The sequence below is a fragment of the Ochotona curzoniae genome, unplaced genomic scaffold, assembly GCF_017591425.1.
Source record: "Ochotona curzoniae isolate NIBS_2020 unplaced genomic scaffold, NIBS_Ocur_1.0 patch143, whole genome shotgun sequence".
Classification (NCBI taxonomy): Eukaryota; Metazoa; Chordata; class Mammalia; order Lagomorpha; family Ochotonidae; genus Ochotona; species Ochotona curzoniae.
In genome coordinates this window covers 1-18,864 of record NW_024466688.1, presented here as the reverse complement: position 1 = coordinate 18,864, position 18,864 = coordinate 1, and the positions used below count along the sequence as shown (strand labels likewise).

The window sequence follows — 18,864 nt, the reverse complement described above, 5'->3', positions numbered from 1 at the left end:
TGTGGCAGACTCGGAAAGAAGCTCCTCATTCTGGCTTTGGATTGGAGCAGCACAAGCTGTTGCGCTCACTTGGGGAGTGAATCATCGGACAGAATTCTTCCTTTCTGTCTCTCCTCCTCTCTGTATATCTGACTTTGTAATAAAAATAAATAAATCTTTAAAACAAAACAAAACAAAAAAGACTTGACAATTGACAATGAGTAGTTGGTATCATTACAGCGTATGCTTTTCCCAGCATAATTAGAATGAAATCAGGATTCATTTTGCCAAGTGAGTACAAAATGTGGGAAATGGGAATGAAAGTAAATGCAAAAGAGTGATTAAAATGATCATGCATGAAATTAAGCCAGGGAGCACTGGCGGGGTAGCGTAGCAGCTAAAATCCTGGCATTGCACGTTAGGATCCCATATGTGCACCGATTCATTCCCTGGTGGCCACGCTTCTCATCCAGCTCCCTGCTTGTGGCCTGGGAATACAGTCAAGGATGGTCCAAGCCTTGGGATCCTGCACCTGTGTGGGAGACCGAGTGCAAGCTCCTGGCTCCTGGCTTCAGACTGGCTCAGCTCCAGCCATTGCGGCCACTTGGGGAGTGAACCAGAGGACGGAAGATCTTTCTCCTCATCTCTCCTCCTCTCTGTATATCTGCCTTCCCAATAAACAGAAATTGGCTCAACAGTTCAATATACAATCAAGAACCTCTGAAATTCTCTTTGCCTTACTTCGACATGTACAAAACAGTGGCATACTTCCAGACATCACATCCAAATTCAAGGAATGAAGAAGTCAGAAAAAAGATTAACACTAGCAACATTTGTCGCTTTTATTATTTTATTCTCAAAAGCTTCAGTAAGCAAAATTCTCCTTATATTTAAATGAAGCCTAATAAGAAAAGTCAGAAGTTCTTTATCTATTCCACAATATATGCTACATTGGTCCTTCTCCACTGTCATATACATTCTCCATTGTCAAAAAAAAAGTACTGTTGAACATCTATGAACCAAGACAGGAGAAGCTGCAAACTGGAAGGATTCTTTTTAACACAATCTGGGGGTAACAGTTTTATTACAAATGAACCTCAAATGCTAATGTTCAGGAGCTGGCACTGTGGCATTAGTAGGTTAATGGTCTCCGCCTGCAATGCCAGCAACCCATGCACTGGTTTGAGTCCTGGTAGCTCTACTTCAATCCAGATCTCTGCTAATACCCTGGAAAGTATAGGAGGATAACCAGAGTCCTTGGGTCCCTGTACCCATGTGGGAGACCTGGGAGAAATTCTAGGCTCCTGGCTTTGGACCAGACAAGCTCCAATCACTACAGCTATTTGGGGAATTAACCTGGAAGTGCACGGAGGATCTCTGTCTCTCCTCTCTGTAAATCTATCTTTCAAATAAAAATTAATTTAAAGTCAATGTCTGTGTACTTATCCTATCACCTCCTCTAGAAGATGAAAAGATTTGTAAAACTTCAAAGAAGGAGGTAGAGAGAGTATAAAATGGGCAAAAAAAAGATCACTCTTGGCCATGCCAAAGCAAGTCAGGAAAAGTAAGGGTCACAGAGGTGAGTGGACAGACTCACACTCAACTTTCCTGATCTTAACTGCAATAGCACCTCATCTTCACTTTCCATTTGGACCTGATGTCCCCAAGCAAAGAAGTTTATTTCTTAAGAGAATGAGCCCAGTGGTTAAGATACAGATAACGATTAGGGTGAGTTGTTACAAGTTTCTGAAGAGTAAACTGATTTGTTTCCTCTAAGTCTTCATCTACACTAAGTCAATTTTAAGACTCACCAAATCATTCTCCCATTTCCAACCCACGAATTTCTCAAGCCAGGGCCAGTATGTGGACAAGCACCTCCTATGAGCATTGCTTCAAGTTCTGACTGTTCTGCTTCAGCTCCTTACTAATGCACCTGGGATAGCAGTTGAGGACGGCTCAAAGTTTGGGAATCTGCACCCACGTAGGAGATCCAGAAGAGGATCCTGGCTTTCAGATCAGCTCATTTCTGGCCGTTCCGGCCACTTGAGGAGTGAATCAATGGTTGGAAGATCTCTCTGTCTCTAGAGCTTCTTCCTCTCTATATATCCAACTTTCCAATAAAAATAAAATAAATCTTAAAAAAAAAAAAGTATGACACTAGGTTTGTGTTACATGGCTGGTTACTTACATTATTCATAAAACTACTACAATGCCTCTTTCTTGCTGTGCATTGATTTTAATAGGTATTATTAAAGGTTTTATTTTGCACAGCCTTGTGGCCTTAGGAATTAGCCCCACAAACTAACCTAAAGATGATTCCTATTGGTTCCACCTTCAAGACATAGCTTTAACTCTTACCGTTTACTAATGTCACTATTAACCCACTAACCCAATTACCATCACTTTTTACTTTCTTTTCTTCAATTTCCGCACAATTTATATCCTCCCTGTCTATTGTACCTAAAATAAAGCTCAGAGGGGATGGAATCTGACAGATTAAGATGCTTGCATCCTATACCAGAGTATCTGGCCCTGGTTCTAGCGAGGTTCTACTGCTGATTCAAGTCATCAGATGTCTACCACCTATAAAAGGACATTCTGAATCTTTTGCCATGCAAAGCCAGAGCAACATTTCCTTCCACCAGAAGGCGCCAGGAGTAGTTCATATGGAAATGAATGAACAGGAAACCTCCTGGTTTACAGGTTTAGGTATAAACAAGTTGTGTTTTGGGAATCCTGTCTTGCGTTGAGATGTAAATGGCTTAAACTCCCTTCCCTGGATGCCTACCTGACAACCTTCTTTTAAAAGCCTGATGCTGTAAATAAATTTTGGCTATCTCACCAAGAAGGTAGTCCAAGTGTATCATTAATCAGTCTCCACGCACCAAGTCCATCGCTGAAGGACAGCGACACTCACCCATGCAGAAAAACACGGATCTAGTGCCTGGCTCTTGTTGTAACCACCTGGAGAGTGAATTAGTCAATGAGAGCTCTATGTGTATTCTAATAAATAAATCATTTATTAAAAAGAAACCTGAGCCCGGCACCATAGCCTAATGCTAAAGTTCTCACCTTGTATCTACCAGGATCCCATCTGGGCACCTTCTCATATCCCAGCTGCTCCACTTCCCACCCAATTCCCTGCTTGTGGCCTGGAAAAGCATCTAAGGATGGCCCAAAGCCTTGGGACCCTGCATACACGTGGGAGACCCAGAAGAAGATTCTGGCTCCTGGCTTCAGATACTCAGTTCCAGCTGTTGTGGCCACTTGGGGAGTAAAACAGCGCATGGAAGATCTTCCTCTCTGTCTCTCCTCCTCTCTACATATCTGATTTTCTAATAAAAACAAATTTTCAAACCTTAAAAAGACAGAAACCTGAAGTCTCCATCAACACTTCCTAAGTCTATGCATCTACATTTTTTTTGGTCTTCATTTCTTTCCTAAGAATCAAAAATAATTAGAGTGTGAGTATTTCCTCCCATCTGCTAATTCACTCCTAGAATGCCCCTTATGGCCAGGGATGAAGCTGGGAGCCAGGAAAGCAACTGAGGTGTCTTGCATAAGCAGTAGGAACTCAACAATCACTTGAGACGTCATTATTGCCTCTCCATGTCTGAAGTATCAAGTGGCTACCTGCAGACCTGGTTAATTAAATTCAGGCTGTCTAATATGGGATTGCCAGTATCCTGACCACCAGAATAAATGCTCAGATTCTAATTGGTACCTTTTTTATTCATTTACTACGAAAAGTTTTGAGAGGAAAAAAGAAATAACCACATAGCTTACTTGTAAATCATGTAATACATCAAATTTTCATCAACAGCTTCCAAGGTCATAAAGTAAACCAAGGTCTTCAATAAAGTGTGATGAAAGAGATAGAGGGGAAAAAATGCATACATTATAATGCTACTAATAGCTAAACTGTTAAGTACCCATGGTGCTAAGCACTGAAAAGGTACAATTCTTGGTCAATCCTTACAACCTTGTAAAGTAGGTAGTACATTTTCCCCATTTAAAACTATACGAAGGAGCAGGTGCTTGACACAGTTAAGACACTACACAAATACTTGCATCCTATATCAGAGTGTCCAGGGCTAGGATTTTCTCCTGGTCTTTCATGTGGGTGCAGAGGCCCAAACCCTTAAGCTGTCTGCTGCGTACCCAGGCACATTAGCAAAGAGCTGGATCATAAGTAGAACAGCTGAAACTCAAGCACACATGTGGGATGCCACTGCTGCAGACATTGGCTTTCCCCCCTTTCATAGCACTAGCACCCAAAGCTAATGTTTTTAAATTCCTACTAATTGTTTATATAAGACGGGAAATACAAATTTCTCATGATTATATAACTGACTGAAATAAGAAACATGACTTAGTCAACAGCATGGAAGGAATGGGAAACTCTTGAAGACTAGCTCTAAAAGGCTTTACGTCCAGACATGGGAAATAGGAGAAATGGGGGAAATGATGGAGCAGATTAACAGAAAAGTAAACCAGCTTTTTAAAGATTGAACATCTCTTAAGAGATAAGGACATTGTTCTAAAGTTTAAGAAATTCCAGGTATAAAGACAGAAAACTTTGAAACTGAAGAGTTCCTGATGCCAGAGTGCAAATGGGAGACAACAGACTAAACAGTAAAGATTTTAACCTTGCTCAAGCAGAAGTCTAGACTTTGCCTTCAGTTTCCAGTAGGTGACCTGTAAACTTCTAAAATATCCTACCTAACAAAAGTATGTTTGTTGGGGCTGGCATTGTAGCATAATAGGCTAGACTGCTACCTGCAATGCTGACATCCCATATGGGTGCCAGTTTAAGTCCCAGTTGTTCCATTTCCAATCAGTTTCCTGCTAATATGCCTGTGAAAGCAATGGAAGAGGGTCCAAATCCTCATGCCCGTGCAACCACATGGGAGATCCTGATGCATCTCCTAGCTTCAGCCTGACCCATCTCTGTGCACTGTAGCTATTTGCAGAGTCAATCAGCAGATTAAAGATCCTTCCCTCCCTCTCTAACTCTGCCTTTTGCTTACTTGGGGCCCTTGAGTCAAAACAGACATTCTGTGCTAATAACATAATCTACACTAGAATCTTGGTTATATACTGTCAGACTGACTCCAAGAGGGGTTATTCGAGAGACTAAGTAGTCAACCACATGAGCAGTAAATAAAAATCTCAACATTACAGCTTGAATAAGCTTCCCTGGTCAGCAATATTTATTGAAAATTATCATATTTCATTGCCACAAGCAATCAACATTATTCATAATCCCTCTGTGAAAAACTGGAGATTTCACACTGAAAGCGTTCCTGGACTCTTCAGCCTTTCCTTTTAATGACTCTGCTCTTTAAACCTAATAATGAGTAAAACCATTTTTAGTGACTTCTAAAAGATTATCAAACGTAAGTATTGGCTCAAAGAATTTTAATTTTACAATGGTTAGCAGCAATGAAGGAATGAATTTATGAGTGACATCAGACATGTGATTAAGGTTAGCCCTCACACAGAGAAACAAACATTTGGGAAAGGGGGTGAGTACTGGTGAACCTCTGATTCCTGTAAGACTATCTAGTCACTTACAGTATGAAGCTGCAGCTACAGTTGCTGGAGGTAAAAGTTAGCAATGAAATTGATGAGTCAATTCCTGTAGGGTTGACTCACTAGATAAGCAAGAAAATGCAAACTAATATTTTTGTTACCTGTGATAGTTAAAATGCAAATAAGAGACTGTTGAGATGGATCCCAATATTGGGCCAAGTTCATAAAGCTCATAACTGGTCTGAGTCATGGTCACTATTCTCAAGGTAACTGCAACACTTAAAATTACACTGGGACATCAAGACAGTATTTCTGGAACAGGAAGGTAGCCTATGGGTGGTTGTTGTGATGCAGTATACTAAGCTGACACCGGAGACACCCAAAGCCCATATACAATGTGTTTCAGTTCCAGTATCTGTTTCTGATCCAGTTCTGCTAAAAATATCCTGCAAGGCATCAAACAATGGCTCAAGTACGTGGATCCCTACTACCCACGTGCTAGACATGGATGGAGGTTTGGGCTCCTGCTTTTAATGTAATGCAGCCCAAGCTATTGCAGACATTTAGAGAGTGTACCATGGGAAAAAAATATGCATGTACTTTCTCTTGCTCTGTTTCTTTTTCCTAGCTGTTCCATTTCTGATGCAGCTCCCTGCTTATGGCGTGGGAAAACAGTAGAGGATGACCCAATGCGTTGGGTCCCTGCATTCACATGAGAGACCTAGAAGAATCTACTGATGTTGGATCGGCTCAGCTCTACCCATTGAGGCCATTTGGGGAATTTGGGAAATGAACCAGGAGAAGAGCTCTGTTTCTCCTTTTTTCCCTGTAGCACTGCCTTTCCTAGAAAAATAAATCTCAAAAAAAAAAAAAACCCGGTAAGAGGAAAAATTTCATCCTTGAGAGAAAGATGAAACCAAGAAAATTTCTGAAATCAGGACAAATACTATCTCATTTTACATATCAACACTGTCAGCTTTCTGAAGAAAAATCTTATAATGAATCATACTGTGGACATGATTAACTTAGAGGGAGGATTCTTGTTTTTGAATGTGCAGAATGAAAGAGCACATTTGGATTGTTGCAGGACTCAGATGTCACAACGGAACAACCAGATGGCTATACATGATCCAGAAATACATCAAGTTATTTCTTAGGAAACAACTAGCCCGGTGGACTGTATCAAAGCCACTGTAAAGATTATTCTGAAGAGGGCAACTGCACTGTGAATGCCTAATGGAATGCCCCAGAATAAAAAACTGATATGCTTCTTAATGCAAGTCATGCTAAATGAGTATTATGGTAACTTGCGTAACACCTACTGTGTATATCTCATGCCAAGAGGTAAATACTGTGATTAAGAGTCCCCTTTTCAAGGTTATACCATGTAACCTTACCAGTATAACATCCCGCAAAGACAGTAGGAGCCTTATTTAATTTATTGCCTCAGCTTCCCTTGATAGTTCTTACAGATATTGAGAAAATAAAACTGATTCTGGGGGTTGGTACTGAAGGTAGCAGGTAGAGTTGCCCCTTGCAATGCAAGTAATGCAAGCATCCCATATGGATGCTGGTTTAAGTCTCAACTGCTCCATTTCTAAGCCAACTACCTACCAAAGTGCCTGGGAGAGCAGCAGAGTAAGGAAAAGTACTTGAAGCCCTGCAGCCATGTGGGAGACTGGAAAGAAGTCCCTGGTTCAGGGCTTCTGATCAGCTCAGCTCTATTTGGAGAGCACCAACTGGAGAGTGTATCAGTGATGAAAGATCTCTCTCTACTTGCCCCTGCACTCCCAGCCTCATAACTCTTTTCAAATAAATTATTCTTTAAAAAAGAAAATTAAACTAATTCATAGGAACAGGAAAAACAATAAACAGGAAGGATATTTGGCCCAGTGGTCTTGGTGTGTCCACATCCCATATCAGCCCCCATGTTCCAGTACTGGCTCTGATTCTGATTCAGCTTCATGCTAATGTGCTCCACTGGAACATGGAAGATCACAATTGTTTCCAGCTTCTACTTCAGCAAGGTCTAATTCCAGCTGCCATGGGCCTATATACAGAGATTAAACCAACTGATGGGAACACTCTGACTCTCAAGCAACTTAGTTCAAAAATGGAGAAACAAGGTGTGTGGTTGCAGAGGGCACAGAAGAGAATGAGAAACCTAACCTCAAATTTTTTGGAAGAGGCAGAATTTCCTAACCCAACCCACCAGTTTGGGAACACAGGCAGTATGCCCATGTGTATGTAAAAAGGCCAGGGAGGGGCCCAGCGGCATGGCCTAGCGCCTAAAGTCCTCGCCTTGAATGTGCCAGGATCCCTTATGGGCACTGGTTCTAATCCCAGCAGCTCCACTTCCCATCCAGCTCCCTGCTTGTGGCCTGGGAAAGCAGTCAAGGACGGCCCAAAGCCTTGGGACTCTGCACCCATGTGGGATACCCGGAAGAAGTTCCTGGATCCTGGCTTCAGATCGGCATAGCATGGGCTGTTGCGCTCACTTGGGGAGTGAATCATCGAACAGAAGATCTTCCTCTCTCTCTCCTTCTCCTCTCTGTATATCTGACTTTCCAATTAAAAAAAAAAAGGCCAGGGAGTAGATAAGAAATACTTTTGAAACTTATGACAGGGCAGCATGATAATGCCAAAACCTGCAGAAGGCTAATCTCAGAGAAGAGTGACTGATAAGGCTAAATGTGAGCATTTATTTATTTATTTATTTATTACAGTTTTTTCTTTCTCTTTTAACATTTATTTTTTTTTTTAATTGGAAAATCAGATATACAGAGAGGAGGAGAGACAGAGAGGAAGATCCTCCATCTGATGATCCACTCCCCAAGTGAGCGCAATGGTCAATGCTATGCTGATCTGAAGCCAGGAGCCAGGAACTTCTTCCGGGTCTCCCACATGGGTGCAGGGGCCCAAGGCTTTGGGCCATCCTTGACTGCTTTCCCAGGCCACAAGCAGGGAGCTGGATGGGAAATGGAGCTGCTGGGATTAGAACCAGCGCCCATATGGGATCCTGGCACGTTCAAGGCAAGGACTTTAGCCACCAGGCCACCATGCCGGGCCCAAATGTGAGCATTTATGCTGACTTCTAAATGCCTTAACAGACTTTACAAGAAGTGATTATATCTCCCTTACCTGAATATGCTACTAGGATGGATGCTGTATCTAAATGGTCAATACTTCATTTGCTTAGTATTATAAAATAGAAAGCATGGAAGTCCACTTTAAGGCCAGTCTTGATTGGACATGCTAAATGGGAACTACCACAATCACAAGCCCAAAGAGGTTGTTATTTGAGATAGTCCAATACTAGCACTTAAATCTTACAGGAAATTGGTATGCATGAAATAAACATTCACATTAAGAAAAGTGTCAATCAAAAGTAAGGATGCAACAACTGCTAAAAGATTAACATACATCCTCTTTAAGAAAATTCTACTGAATTCCAACGATTCTAATGAATTATAGACTTTAACACAGTTAAGAAGCACATTTAGGTGTAGTTAACCTAACTATCCCTACACTTTATTGGCAATATATTCACGAAACTGATTTACATTCAATCACAAAAACACTTAAGAAAATTCTTGATTACAGAGTCTAAATAATCTTTAAACTTGGAATAAATATATGCCATGGAAACAGGGAATTCAGTGAAGAATTCTGTCATAAACCTAAGCCGAAGTTTCACTATAGCTCCAAAACAGTTCAGATCAAACAGCCTTTCAATAAACGAATATTATTGAATATGGGAAAAACAATGTTAAAACACAAAGTTAAATGTTAATAAGTACATTTACTTGTTTATAAATTTCTAGTGTTTCTGCAAATGATACATCCAACATTAAATTGATATGCTTGTGCACTGAAGCAAACAGTTATCAGTTAGCCATTTCATAGGAATACATATTTTCAGATGACAGCCTATAACTCAAATACTATATTACAACAGGAAAAAGTTTATTTGAGCCACCAGAATAACACACAAAGTAAAAATCCAATTCCATTCTTATAAACCCAAACCCACATGCTGACACTTTTAACAAATACTATACACAGATGATTAGATATGAATGTGGAAGCCATTAAATATTGTTTCAAGACAAAATCATGAAATCAATATTTGCTTTAAGCATAATTTTACAAGTATTTTTAAATTTTGTTAATAAATAATGACGACTTCGGTACCTATGTTCTTTGTGCTCCAATAGCTGACAGTCTCTACAAGTCAATCTGTCACATGTTTCACAGAAAAGTTTTAACTGCTCTTGCTTGTGTACAGGGCAGAAAACAGGGCGCTGACCAGATGTTCCAACAGATTCTGTAGCAAAACAAAACAAAGATTGTTTTTTAAACTAAACATAAAATTTGTATGTGTTCTTCTCAATCGTTAGTGATGCTGCTTTCAAAGCTTATATGAGGCTAAGTAGGAAATGTTATAGATGAAGGTTGATTACAATTCTGAAAACTGCATCTACAGGGCCCAGTGTGGTAGCCTATTGGCTATATCCTCACCTTGCACACAGCAGGATCCCATATGGGCTCCGGATTGTATCCCAGCTGCTCCACTTCCCACTCAGGTCCCTGCTTGTGGCCTGGGAAAGCTGTAAAGGACAGCCCAAAACCTTAGGACCCTGCACTCACATTGGAGACCCAGAAGAGGCTCCTGACTCCTGGCTTCAGATTGGTTCAACTCTGGCCAATGCAGTCAATTGAGGAGTGAAACAGAAGATGGAAGATCTTTCTTTCTGTCTCTCCTTTTCTCTATAAATCTAACTTTCCAATAAAAATAAATAAATCTTAAAAAAAAAAACCTGTGTCTTACCTGAGACATCTTCTTTCTTCCTGATCAAGTGATCTTTAGTGAACTTTACTCTTTGATGTGCTTCAATACAAGTCTTACAGAGCCACTCTCCACATTCTACACAAAAGCCAACAGCACTTGCATTGTCTTCACAACTAGTACATACCTAAAAACACAAAATGGCACTTAAATTTACAAACACTGGTCCACAAAATAAAGGTACAAATATACTAACTTGCTCTTAAACATACTGGCCAGTTTTCTGTAAACACAGCAACACTGTGTTATCCATTTATTTTCAACAAAATTATTTTCCTTTAAGATTAAACACTCAGGTAGGTCCAAATCTGTGGCTCAGAACCCAAAGACTGGGCAAAATGCATTCTCTTTCTATGGAAACATTTTTCTCATTTAACCAAGCTCAACGGTATAAGAAAAGTTATTGTTTAAATTGAAAACATAACTATAGCAAAATTATTCTAAATCATCCGACTATGCAAACATGTTTTTCATTAACTACATTTTAATATCAAGACAGGAAACTAACGAAAAATTAAAAAGCATACCTGTTCTGATTTCTCATCAGAACTGCTAGGAGCTTCAGATGTGTCTTTCACAAAGTAATTATCCACAAGGTCTATCTGTCTGCATTCTTGGCGGCATACTGGGCACCGTATCACACCAACTACAAAAAAATAACAATATTTTAAAAATACCCTTCAGGAAAAACTAAGAAAATGATGCATAACATTCATATGAAACTATTATCACAGATAAGACTGAAGAGCATCAAGACACGAAAAGAATAACCCTTTACCACATTTTGGTTAATTGGTAACATGTTACCAAACAGAAAACAAAAGGAATATTCCCCACCAAGTGATTACTGTAATATGTGGTTGGCTGAATAATGATCCCAGAAGAAATCCAGGTCCAGGTCCTAACCTTTAGAACCCATGAATGTTACTTTATATGATAAAAGAGGCCTTTAATCAGGTGACATTCTAAGAGGGGCATTGGTGTAGCAAGTTAAGTCACTACCTGCAACACAGGCATCACATATGGATGCTGGTTTCCTGTCTGGGCTGCTCCCCTTCTGATCCTAATCCATCAGGAAAAAGCAGCAGAAAAATGGTCCATGTGTTTGGGCCCCTGCTACCCAGGCAGGAGACCTACCTGAAGTTCCTGGCTCCTGGCTATTGCGGTCACTTGGGGAGTGAAAGAAAGGTTGGAAGAGGTTTTTGTCTCTCCTCTCTACAACTCTTTCAAATAAATAAATAAACAAATACATCTTTCAAACATTAAAAGGAAGGGAATACAGACTACAGTAGAGCAGAAGTCAATCAACAATGGAAGCAGAGACTGAAGTGGGCTCCTGGCTCCTGGTTTTAGAATAGCCTAGCAGTGCCTCTTGTGGCTATTAGGAGAGCAACCAGAGAACAAAGTCTCTCTCCTCCCACTGACTTTCAAAGAAATTCTTAGGGAAAAAAAAATATAAAGAAAAAGTTGTTACATTTAAATATATATGGAACAAAGGTAAATAAAAACACACCTAAGTTTGGGACATATTTTAAAATGTCAGACTATAATAATTTGCTGTATAAACTTCAGTTTAATAAAATCATTTACACAAGTTTGACACTGGTCAATTTACATGTCCCCACAGTTTCAATATCCCTATTCCCATACCTCCCCTTTTCCTACCCTCCTCTATTGGGCTGCTGTTTGAAAAGTTTGCCATTCCTCAAATTTAGATTTTTATTACATATCTAAAAGTCTGGGCCTGGCGCAATAGCCTTGCGTGCACCGGAATCCAGTATGGATGCCGGTTCATATCCCAGCTACTCCACTTTTCATCTAGCTAAATAATACTTTTGAGAAGTGTTATTTGTGAACATGTAAATGTGAAAAGAAAGGGAAACACACCTCCCAGAAGGGATCCGGATAATGTGGTGTCTCTTGAAAAGAGAGAAGGAGAGACACTGTCCTATTTTCTTTTAATTGATTTATTTTTACTTGAAAGGCAGACTTAAAGAGACAGAGAGATGTTCTATCCGCTGGTTTACTCCCCAAACAGCTGCAATGACGGAACTGAGCCAATCCAAAATCAGGAGCCAGGAGCGTCTTCTAGGTCTCCAAAGTGGGTACATAGACTCAAGATTGTAAGCCATTCTACACTGCTTTCCCAAGCCATAAACAAGGAGCTGGATTGGTAATGGAGCAGCTGGAACATAAATTGACATCCCCATGGGATGCTGGCACTACAACTAAAAGATTAGCTCATTAAGCCACCATACTAGAATCTTAGCCCCTCACTAAAGGATCTTACACTGACAGTTGAGAATGAGTTATGCTGAGGATAAGAGCCAATAATGATGACATAGCATCTCAATTAGTACTAAATAAAAGGTTTCAAATCAGTAAGCACTTATTAAGAATTCAGATGTGTTTGGGCCTGGCGCAGTAGCCTAGTGGTTAAAGTCCTCGCCTTGCATGTGCCAGGATCCTATCTGGGCGCCCAATCTAATCCCAGCATCCCCACTTCCCATCCAGCTTTCTGCTTGTGGCCTGGGAAAGCAGTCTGAGGATGGCCCAAAGCCTTGGGATCCTGCACCCACAAGGGAGACCAAGAAGAAACTTCTGGTTCCTGGCTTTTGATTGGCTCAGCTCTGGCCATTGCAGCCACTTGGGGAATGAATCAGTGGATGGAAGATCTTCCTCTCTGTCTCTCCTCCTCTCTTTGTGTATCTAACTTTCCAATAAAAATAAATAAATCTTTCTTTAAAAAATTCCTACATATTTGTTTGATTTAATCAAGAATCAGGTCTGGGCCCGGTGGCGTGGCCTAGCAGCCAAAGTCCTCACCTTGAATACGCCAGGATCCCATATGGGCACTGGTTCTAATCCCAGCAGCTCCACTTCCCATCCAGCTCCCTGCCTGTGGCCTGGGAAAGCCATCGAGGATAGCCCAAAGCCTTGGGACCCTGCACCCATGTGGGAGACCTGGAAGAAGTTCCTGGATCCTGGCTTCGGATAGGCATAGCACTGGCCGTTGCGCTCACTTGGGGAGTGAATCATCGGACGGAAGATCTTTGTATCTTTCCTCCTCTCTGTATATCTGACTTTGTAATAAAAATGAATAAATCTTAAAAAAAATAAAAAAAGAATCAGGTCTGCATTCACCTCAGATGAAGTTTATTTGGAAATCCCTCCAACTGAACTGCTGATCTCAGAACCACAACCATGAAAAGACTATATTGGCCAGTGAGTTCTGAAGAGATTTCATCATGATTGGAACGGTGAGACTGGCAGCATTCAGAACTGCTGAATTATTAAAACTGCTTGAGCAGGACCTTCAGAGAATGCCCCACATCGGGGACCTGGGATGCGTGGAAGACTAGATGGGGCTTCTCCCTTTGTTTCTCCCCTGACTCCAGATACAGGGGAAAAAAACGTTGATATTAGTGTGGAAACAATGGTCTGACCCACGTTCTTGTAGCTCTTGACCCTTTGTACCCTGATCAACTATTTAAGAATATTTTAAATAAAAGTTTAAAAATAAAAAAAGAATTCATACGTATTTGATTTAATCTTCATAAAGTTTAGCTACTCTCCCCACTTATTTTTCATTCATTTTTATTTGGAAAATCAGATTTACAGAGACAAGGAAAAAGAGAAAGATCCTCCATTAACTGGTTCACTCCTCAAATGACTACAGTGGCTTGTTCTCCGCTGCTATCCAGGCCACAAGCAGGGAGCTGCACGGGAAGTGGAGCAACTGGGACATGATCCAGTGCCCATATGTGATGCCAGCACTTGTAGGTGGAGTTAAGTCATCACAATGGTCCCTCCCCTCCTGACTTTTAAGGTTAAAAAACTTGTGGTTCAGGGAAACCAAGAAATCTGAAAGTCATATAGCTATATAAATATGCAGGATAAGCTCTGAAACCAACATGTCTGTTCACACTCCATGCTCTTAAAAAAAAGTGCATGTGTGCATGTATGCATATGTAAAATGTATATGTATATATGTATGTATATATGAATGTGTGCCTCTATATGTACACACTATACACACACATACACTAAAGTACCTGTTCCCTAACTGAAGGCCTAGCCTATTAGTAACAAAGGCTAAACCAAGGCAGTCATAGAAGATACATTTTAGGTGAGGCAGAATCAGGGCCAGCACTTGATGTAGCAATTTCAGCTGCTGTCTGCAGTGCAGCATCCCACACAGGCACCAGTTCAAGTCCCAGCTGCTCCACTTCCCATTCAGTTCTCTGTTAATGTACCAGGGAAAGTAGCTGAAGACAGTCCAAATGCTTGAGCCCCTATACCAACATGGCTGACCCAGGTAACTCTAGGCTTTTGGTTCTGGCCTGGCACAGCCCCAGCCATTACGCTCATTTTGGGGTGGACTCTCTCTCTCTCTGATTTTTCAAAAAAATCTTTTTTCAAGGGGGTGGTAGAGAGAGAGATGAGGTAGAATCTACTGCACCTAATAAGTGGCTGCTTAATAACAGAATAGTAAAGCAATGGAATGTAGAAATTCTAGATGATTCTCAAGTTTCTAGCATGGACATTTACACATGTCCTACATGACCTGTAGGGTATGGAGAGAATGACCAACATGTACATAATTAAAGTCTGGAATGCAGTTATGTTTGCTAAGGAAGACTTAGATACACGAACATTTACAAGAAGAAAACAAGCTTTCAGATTTAAGAAATGTTTTTAAGTATTTTCAATTAAAAATCACAATACATGTCACATCAAAAGCTAGAACAAAAATCTGAAACAAAACAAAAATCAGAGGTCAACCACTATTCCATTAAGCACTCATGATTACCTTGTGATCCCTGTATAAATTTACTTTTAGGATTACATGCTATGTTTAGATGTCAGTTGACTCTGAACAACCTCATAAACTTTTTATTCAGCTTGAGTCTGTGATATCCTCAAGCAGTCATGCAATCCCTCCACTAAGAACAACAACTCTTCCCTTTCCCCAAGACAATAATTAAACATGAAAAAGTACAGACATGCTTTCAGATGGACAGGAAGCCAAAGGGATTCACATGTATGGCCTTAAATTGCATAAACGAGAAGTCAGTTCAAGTGACAAAGTCCTGTGCAATCAGTGTTGAAATTCTTGCTGGGGACTGGCTTTGTAATAATATGTTGGGTCATGCTGCCACCTTATGATTCCAGCATGCCCTGAGAGTGCCAGATTGAGTATCAGAAGCTCCACTTATAATCCAGGTCTCTGATAATGCACTTGGAAAGCAGTGGACAATGGCACCAGAGCGTGGGCCCCTACCACTGCCGCAGGAGACACAGATGGAATTACAGGCACCTGGCTTCAACCTGGACCAGTCACAGCAGTTGCAGCCATTTGGGGTGTGAATTAGCAGATGAAATCTCTCTCCCACTTTCATTCTGTAACTCTGCCTTTCAAATAAATTTTAAGAAAGCAAAATTGGCTGGAATAATCCAAGAAACTGAGGTTTAAAAAAAAAAAGCTACCAACCAAACTAAAAAACTGTCACCATTTCTAACTCCAATTCATCTCTATACCACATATCCCTACACCACACAGCTCCATTCCCAGCTTACGTGCACAGCACAATAAACATGTAGGAAACAGGGCCCAGCACGGTAGCCTAGTGACCAAAGTCCTCGCCTTGCATGCCTAGGATCCCATATAGGCATGGGATCCGGTTGGTGTTCCAGTGGCCCTGCTTCCCATCCAGCTCCCCGTTTGTGGCCTGGGAAAGCAGCTGAGGACAGCCTAAAGCCTCGGGACCCTGTACCTAGATGGGAAACCTAGAAGAGGCTCCTGACTCCTGGCTTCAGACTGGCTTAGCTCCAGCCATTGCGGCCACTTGGAGAGTGAATCATCAGATGGAGGATCTCCCTCTCTGTGTATCTGGCTTTCCAATAAAAATAAATAAATATTTTTTAAAAACACATAGGAAAGAAACAAAAAGCAAAAATACTAACTAGAGTCAGACATCGGGCATGTAGTTCAGACATCCATATCCCATAGCAGAATTCTTGAGATCTAATCCCAGTTTATCCTCCAGTTCCAGCTTTCTGCCAATGGTCCAAATTCTCAGGTCCCTGTTACCAGATGGAAGATTTGATCAAGTCCCTAGCTCCTAGTTTCAGCCTGGCCCAGTGCCAGCTGCTGCCAACATGTGGGAATGAACCAGCAGATGGAATATGTCTTTGTATTTCAAAAAAGGGAAATTAATTTTATTTTTTAAAAATAGCAATTAGGCTCTGATGCAACAGAATACTAATCTTCTCACAAAAATTTTAAAACAATGAGACTAGCAGCAGACAGGAGTATGGATGGCTAAGGATGTGCAGATACTGAATGTGCTGCCAACCTACAAGGGTTGGGAATATTAAGATATAGAATGAGGCCTGGTGTGGTGGCCTAGCAGCTGAAGTTCTCGCCTTGAATGCGCTGGGATCCCATATGAGCACTGGTTCTTAGCCCAGCAGCCCGGTTTCCTATCCAGTTCCCTGCTTGTGGTCTGGGAAAGCAGTCAAGGACGGCCCAAAGCCTTGGGACCCTGCACCCACATGGGAGACCTGGAATAGCTCCTGGCTCCTGGCTTTGGTTTAACACAGCACTGGCTGCTGCAATCACTTGAGGAGTGAATCATCAGATGGAAGGTATTTCTCTTTGTCTCTCCTCCTCTCTCTCTAAGAGAAAATAATTTATACAAACAGACTGCTTTCATTACTATAAAATATCATGGAGTTACCTGTAAGAGACTTTGCTAGCAACTTCAGCAAATTTCTTCCAATTTCATAAGTACCAAATGAGTTAAGGTGAAGTCACAGCTGCATATAGTTAAACATGTGCACAAATATGACACTGATATCAAAAGATGAACAAAAATTCAGAAACACATTTAGCATGATATTACAATAAAGTTTCTTGGCATTCTTAAAGTTTCTTATATTCTGGAACATATATCAGTCTTTAAATAAAAATTGAAAAAGTTCTATCAGGAAATTATAAGTTCACTGCCAAATATAGCAATATTTTTCACCTAAAATAAAGTTTTGTGAATTCATAGAAACCTGTGGTCAAGTAACATTTTAAAATAGTTATATGAGTAAGTCATTATCTACTAGCTATTTTATTTTTAAGATTCATTTAACTGTTACCAAGAGGGAGAGATAGACAGAGGTGTTCCATCCACTGGGGTTCAGTCTCCAGATAACTGCAATCACCAGTGCTGGGTCAGAACAGACCCAAGATCCAGAAAGTTTCATCTGGGTCTTCCGCATGGTGGCAGGGGCCCATCAGCAGGAAACTGGGCAGGAAATGGAGCAAGTACAATATGATCTGAAGCCCAAAAGGAATGTCAGTATTGCAGACAGAAGCTACCCACTATGCCACAATGCCAATCAACTTAATAGTTACTTTGAAAACGTAATTTCAGGGGCAGGGATTTGGTACAGCAGTTAGCAAATCACCTGATGGTCCCATCAGATATCGGAATGCTTGGGCTGAAGCACAGCTCCACTTTTTCAATTATTACTTTAAAAGATGTATTCATTTATTTATTGGGAAGGCAGATTTAAAGAGAGAAGGAGATACAGAAATAAAAAACCTTCCATTTGCTGTTTCACTCCCCAAGTGGCCTCATTGGCTGGAGTTGAAATAATCTGAAGCCAGGAGTCAGGAGCTTCTTCCAGGTTTCCCACATGGGTGCAAGGTGCCAAAGCTTTGGGTCATTCTCTACTGTTTTCCCAGCCACGAGCAAGGACCAGCTCCACTTGTAATTCCAGCTTCCTGTTGGTGTGCACCCTAAGAGGCAATGGTGATGGCTCAAGTATTTGGGTCCCTGCCTCCCTTTTGGAAGATCTAAATGGAGCTCCTGGCTTCAGCCTGACAAACTCCTGATTGTTCCTGGCAGTTTGGAGCACACATCAGTGAATGGAAAATCTCTGTGTACAGTAGTCTTTCAAATAAAATGAAAGTTAATAAAAATACCGTTTTAAACATTAAAATAGTACAGCCAACAATTTAGTGATATTGGCTTTTATATTTTTTATGTATAAGAAACTAGTTATACAAATTGTATGTGAACCAGAATGCCTAGAATAATTACCCTACAAAGTTTTTCAGCAAATTTGCTTACATTTTAGTACATACGAAAGATTTTTCACAAAACCAGATAGAAGCTATCTGATTCAACCAGAAATTATGAGTTTTTTAATTAAAGCACTTTCAAATCCAAGCAGTGGCTGAGTTTTCTTAGTGGATAGAGTTCACAGGACACTGGGTTTCTGTCTGTATGTGTACGTGTGTGCTGTATGTACAAACTTGCATGCAAGTTTCTCTTTCTTTTTATAGGGGAAGGAGGTACAAACCATTTGAATTCTATAGAACCTGGAACTGAGACTGGGAAGACCCACACTGCCCAAGTCCAGTGCATCTTCCTATTCACTGCCTCTTTTAAGAGAGCATCTGAATGTCACACAGACAGGCTAACTCAATTAGTCACAAA

At 40.7% G+C, this 18,864-nt stretch overlaps 1 protein-coding gene across 1 annotated transcript in view; it reads right to left on the bottom strand.

Annotated features, from left to right (window-relative positions):
- Positions 1-14,878, bottom strand: part of LOC121166485 (E3 ubiquitin-protein ligase TRIM33-like) — a gene marked incomplete at its 5' end in the record, with an annotated part of 66,859 nt that extends 51,981 nt beyond the window's left edge. Inside the window, 4 exons of the mRNA XM_040995613.1 lie at positions 9,709-9,841; positions 10,346-10,490; positions 10,891-11,009; positions 14,826-14,878. Coding sequence (XP_040851547.1) covers positions 9,709-9,841; positions 10,346-10,490; positions 10,891-11,009; positions 14,826-14,878 — 450 coding nt within the window. The remainder of the gene's footprint in view (positions 1-9,708; positions 9,842-10,345; positions 10,491-10,890; positions 11,010-14,825) is intronic.
- Between the last annotated feature and the right edge of the window lie 3,986 nt (positions 14,879-18,864).